Source organism: Anoplolepis gracilipes, chromosome 3 (genome assembly GCF_047496725.1).
Source record: "Anoplolepis gracilipes chromosome 3, ASM4749672v1, whole genome shotgun sequence".
In the NCBI taxonomy this organism is placed as follows: Eukaryota; Metazoa; Arthropoda; class Insecta; order Hymenoptera; family Formicidae; genus Anoplolepis; species Anoplolepis gracilipes.
This window is the reverse complement of record NC_132972.1, coordinates 14,293,454-14,299,417: the sequence shown is the minus strand read 5'-3', so window position 1 is coordinate 14,299,417 and position 5,964 is coordinate 14,293,454. Positions and strand designations below refer to the sequence as shown.

General features: G+C 26.5%; 1 protein-coding gene across 1 annotated transcript; it reads left to right on the top strand.

The window, feature by feature from the left end:
• The first annotated feature begins 1,848 nt into the window (after positions 1-1,848).
• LOC140664090 (juvenile hormone epoxide hydrolase-like) lies at positions 1,849-5,025 on the top strand. The gene is made up of 5 exons (XM_072888823.1): positions 1,849-2,124; positions 2,222-2,414; positions 3,089-3,431; positions 3,572-3,666; positions 3,900-5,025. The coding sequence occupies exons 1-5, from the start codon at positions 1,957-1,959 to the stop codon at positions 4,109-4,111; spliced, it is 1,011 nt and encodes a 336-aa protein (XP_072744924.1). The 5' UTR covers positions 1,849-1,956; the 3' UTR covers positions 4,112-5,025.
• The last annotated feature ends 939 nt before the right edge of the window (positions 5,026-5,964 follow it).

Genomic DNA, 5,964 nt, shown 5'->3' with positions numbered 1-5,964 from the left:
TCGAGTATATAATATCGTATGCGAAATTAGTCATTTTTTCTTATAATATATCTTATATTATTAAAAAATTTGCCAATAATAAATACTTTTCTACACTTAAGTCATCAATATTATCTGCCGTTAAAATGTCATAATATTTTAAAATAAGAGAGAGTAATTATATTAAATAAATTATATTAATTTTATATTACATAAAAGAGAAGATCTAGCGAACTAAAGTCAGTTCTACACGAACGGCAAAAAGATGCTATGCCGATGATACATATTTAAAAATACATATACAGATATCAAATAAAGTGATGCGCATACGTGTGATCGCATTGATCTCATTGTTGATTGATGATTTATCGTAATTATATTGTAATTAAAATGATTTACTAAAAATCGCGCGCGAAATCGTTTGATCACAATTTTCCACGATTGCCTTGCGCATTTTGACAAAGAAATACTGCACATATGGCGATTAATTGAACAAGCGGTGAATTATTAAATCGATATCTGGCGTCGGCAAAAGCAAATGTCTTTACCGATCTACAATCGTATATATAATTTCGGTAGCGGCACAAAATTTTACTTTCCAGAAATGTAATACCGTAAATTAGCGTTATCTGATAAGATAATCATTGCATGACTTTTCATTCCGACGCAATGAATTAAAGAGAAGAAAATAGTATGATATTGCGGCGTAAAAGCTTAATAAAGAGAACGAAATTTCGCGTTTGATTGTATACGAAATTTCTCACGTCATTCTTATAAAAGGTATAACGTAGATTGCAGGGAAGTTTTTAATTATTTGCAATATCTATACTTAAAGATTAACGCGAGCCAATATCAAGTTCGTGCGATATATGTTCTGCTTTTCACGCACGCTCGTCATCATTAAGGGCAACATGAAATTTTGCAAAAAGGAAAAACTATCTTTTCGTGCGTACAATATTTATACACATATAATTACATATAACATGATTTTAAAATATCTAAAATAATTTTTCTTATCATGGGCAGGAAACAAGATTTGTATTATCGAAAATCGATCGTATTATTGTTACAAATAGAATTGATTATTTTTCGATCACGCCATTAATGATGCTGAATGTGCGATATGATGTGGATCTCGGCACAAGTTACTGACCTATAAAAAGCGCATTAGCATGATTGACATGCACTGCAATCCGATGATAGTAATAAATAAAATAGTAGAGAGTTATATATATGTAGTAAGCGCGACAGACGCGGCCACCGGATTTACTCCAAATAGAAAGGTAAGAAAATAAAATAAAGGACACCGCCGCGTCTTCGATATAAATAATCGTCCGATCTATTTTAACAAAATATGGAAAGCAAAAGAAAAATTAGATATGACCACCAACACAAGAAACCTATTGTATCACATTTCGAGAAATATATGTATTTGTTATTGTTTTGATTGAATCCTACGGTTGTGTACATCATATCCCATTTTTCCACAAATATATTTCGAAATTTTCTTAATATATTACTTGAAAATTTTAATATCTTAGAAATGGAATTTCTCTAATTGGACAATATTTTATACATATATGTATACATATATACAGCGTATGTATATTGAAGCGTAATTATTAAATTTTTATCAATACTTGAAAAAATGTAATTTTACTTAGCTATTGCCATCGAATTTTAAACATCTGTTGAAAATATTTAACGGTATAGTATATATATATATATATATATATATATATATATATATATATATATATTTATACTGGACAATCTATTATTTATTATTTACTTCATCGACTGAGTCTTACTTTGACTTTGACTTTGTTTATCATTACATGACAACAAGTCATAACGTGTTAAAAATCAAAAAAGTATTCAGTATTAGTAGAGAAGTGTTTTCGTAAAGACATACCATATTAGTCGTTATCACGGAAATTAAGTTAATTGTGTTAATTGTTCACTAAATTTAAAAAAATGAAGTTTCTCAACAATCTGGGCTATCTTCTATCCACTACGATTACTTTAACTCGTTTTTCAATCCCTTTAGCGAGATACTTTCCATCTCAAAAATTTCTGAAAAGAGAGATGTCCGGCATTAAACGTACTGACGTTACACCATTTAAGATTACTTTCTCCGAAAAAGTAATTCTTGATTATAATAATCATCGTATTAAAAACTTAATTAATAAATTAATCGACAAATTAATTAAGCACTCGTTAACAGATAAATCATTTTTAGCTTATCAAAGATTTAAGGTATAGATTAACAAATACTAAAACTTTCACACTGCCGTTCGAAAAGCTTAATAATATGAGTACCATTAACATGGATGTTCTGCGCAATCTTATAAGTTATTGGGCAAACGATTATGATTTTCAAGAACGTGAGAGATATATAAATAAGTATCCGCATTTTATGACTAATATCAAAGGTAAGGAATTATAAAAAATAATTTTAATGATCGTCCATAATATTTTTATAACTTATTGATTTAAAATTCAATCCATCATTAATGAAAATTAAAAAAGTTGATTTTATATTACACAATTGTAAGATACTAAATTTAATTAACAAAAATTTAAAATTTATTTACTTCCATCCTATTATCTATTATCCTAAACGTTATTGAGATTGTTTTTGTTTATAAATAGAATTGTGTTTATGTTATACTGGCAAAGAACGTACTGTAAATCAAATAGTTGGTAATATATTACTTTATGAATATAAATAATTATAATAAGTATAAATAATTATAACTATAATAACTTAAAATAAAAAGCATTTCATTGTTGACATTTGCCAAAGTTAAGTCTTTTTTGTCAATAATAATCATCGTCCTAAGAAGTCAAATATTTTAAATATGATAATGTAAATATAACGTATCTACGTATGTTAAATATGATATTGTAATATTATTAACATACAATGTTTGAGAGTAAAAAAAATTTCTAAAACCGAAATATAATATTGGAAAATGGAATAAAAAATAAGAATAAAAAAAAGCATAGCATTATTAAATTTAAAGAAAAAAATTTTTTTTCATAAAAAAAATTGAGAAAAAATTATTACAATTTTAATATTATAATAAATTATTACATATTTCAGAATTAAACATTCACTTTATTCATGTAAAAAATCCTCATCCAGAAGGAAAAGTTATTGTACCAATATTGTGTTTACACGGATGGCCCAACTCGATAATGGAATTTTATGATACTATACCATATTGGACTGCACAAATGCCAATCAAAGATGTCGCATACGAAATAATAATACCTTCTCTGCCTGGACTTGGTTTTTCCCGGATACCTTGCTTTTCGCGCAATGAAATGAATATAGTTTTAAGAAGTCTTATGATCAAACTATTCGATAGTGAGGTTTTTGATATTCAATATGGGGTTTCGTTTATCAATCACGCTATAATGCTTCCACTTCCGCAACGGTACATGTAAGTACATATAAGTTTATTCATAAAAAATTAATGTTTTCCAATTAAATTATATTATATATAAAATTGTAAATATAATTCTTAAATTGTAACACGATTTTTTCAATTTCCGAAATGCATTACGTAACAAATAAAAAAAGATTCCAGAAACAGATTTTTTATAAAATGCCAAGAGAACGATTCTTAACAATGACCGAATGTCCTAATAGTTATATTGTGAGAGAAGACACATTAGGTATGTATTCTTTGTAACAAAAGTTTACATTTTATTACATCTTATAAATTTAATGCAAGAGATTAGTACATATATATATATATATATATATATATATATATATATATATGATATGGTATAGTACATATACATATATATAATAAACAAGAGAGAGAGAGAGAGAGAGAGAGAGAAAGAGGGGGGGACAGAGAAAAATTCTAACATTTTCAAATCATTGTCATGCATTATTTCAGCAATTGGCTTAACAGAGTCACCTATTGCCTTGGCGGCGTTCATTCTTCAGAAATATTTAAGTAATACGGATTGCACCGGAAAATATACTGAAAACTTCAAGAAGTCCGATTATAATAAATTAATTGATAATTTGATGATCTATTGGGCAACGCAAAGCATAACTACAGCCATGAAAGTGTACACCGAATATTTTACGAATTGCGACAAGTAAATTAAATTCTTTTTAATAGCCCGAGGATGTATAATCGTAAGTTATTATAGTAAAGTTACTATAATACTTGTTTTTGATAAAGTTAAAAATAACTGAATATTTTCACCGGTGCTTTATAAAGAAAAAACTATTTAATATAATATTTATAATTTATATCGAAAAGACAGTTAGTGAATCTCTTATGTGTTATTTATATATGTCGTAGCCAGATTACAAAGTCCGTCTTTTTATAAAATGCTTAGACGTTTTATAAAGTGTGGCCATATTCTTAAATCGTGGTTAAATTGGAAATATTTTACAATCTAGCTAAGAATTTTAGTCTTTTTATAAAATGCTAACAAGCGACCCGCCACATTATCAAATACAATGATTTTATATGTCGTTTTAGATTCTGACTGGTTCATTTCAGTCGTTTTATGAACTGTCTATAGGATAGCCACTTATTTATAGAAAAGTGATAGGTTTCGTGTATTTTGCTAAATAAGAAAATTGTTAAACTTATATGAATACATTTATTAATAAGATTATTAAATTTTATTTATGTTACTTTTTATACAATTTTCTTATTTAGCAAAATACACGAAATCTCAATATCAATATATCTCAAATTAAAAAATTTCAAGTTATATTTTATCATTTGTTAATAACTATAATAACTTTAGTAATAACTGTTTACAACAAATAACGAGCGTTGACTAAAATCTTTTAAATGTTGCTTAAATCCATGATCTTCAACGTGTGTCAAGGTCAAAGACTCCTCAAATTAATACATTTATCCAAGAAATTGTACATTATTTTTATCATTATATTATTGTATCATTTTTTTATTAGTGCTACAATTTTGAGTATTTTATAAATAAAACTTGTATAAAAATACATAATCAAAAATACATTTTTTATTTAAAAACCATAAAGAGTTTATTTGAATATGTGCTGATTTATCATTTATACATTAAATAACAAATATGTTCTTACCGAGGTGTAATGATTTGATGCAACATCATTGCACATATAACAGGCACTGCTGTTATCTATAGATATTACTTAAATAATATCACTATAAATTGACAGAATTTAATTTGCGCCTTTTTGTCACTCAAATGTGCATCTCAATCAATTTTTTTTGCATTTTTTAAGTTAAAAAAGATTTAAATATAATAGAAATATTTAATGAATTTTTGATTTATATGATATTTTTAGATACTGTAGTTTGAATCACACAATTTTATCATATATAAACTAATGATTATTTTCAGCAGTCTAATGTTATTCATATTTATCTTAACAAGTTTTTTTTGTCAATTAAACATGGAAATGTCATCAAGAAATGTAATTCTTTTTATAATTATACCTCATCAATTTATAATTATTAAGTTATGTTTTATAATAGTTAAAAATAGTTTAAAATATATAATTTTTCTTTTATTTTCAATGCCATTCAATGTATCATTCTTCTAAATTTTGACGGTGTTTTTTTTTTTTGGCGAAATCCTCTTTTAATATTGAAAGTCCCTCGGCATAAATAAGTGACGTACGATGTAGAAATGTACTGTAATCTATTTAGCTTGTACGCATCGAGTGTACATACATAAAGAATATTATGTGAAGTACTGTTGGTATGTGAGAAGAGAACACGCGTAATCTCTTCTTGTATTTCGTTTTTCGAAGTAAACACTCAGCATTAGGCTAATATATGCATCCCCAACTTCAGTCATTTATTTAAACTTCGCCACGTGTAGCTTTAACGACGCGTTACAAGGCACAGCGCAGTTACTTTCTTTATCATTCAAGGCTCGTGTTGAAAGACAAATCAAATAAACTATTGATACAAAACCAATTTATAAATTACTGAT

Bases quoted from the DNA above. Each gene is read 5' to 3' on its own strand.
- LOC140664090 (XM_072888823.1), top strand. From the start codon at position 1,957: ATGAAGTTTCTCAACAATCTGGGCTATCTTCTATCCACTACGATTACT. The intron at 2,415-3,088 runs GTAAGGAATTAT...TACATATTTCAG, and splicing joins TTTTATGACTAATATCAAAG to AATTAAACATTCACTTTATT. The intron at 3,667-3,899 runs GTATGTATTCTT...GCATTATTTCAG, and splicing joins TGTGAGAGAAGACACATTAG to CAATTGGCTTAACAGAGTCA.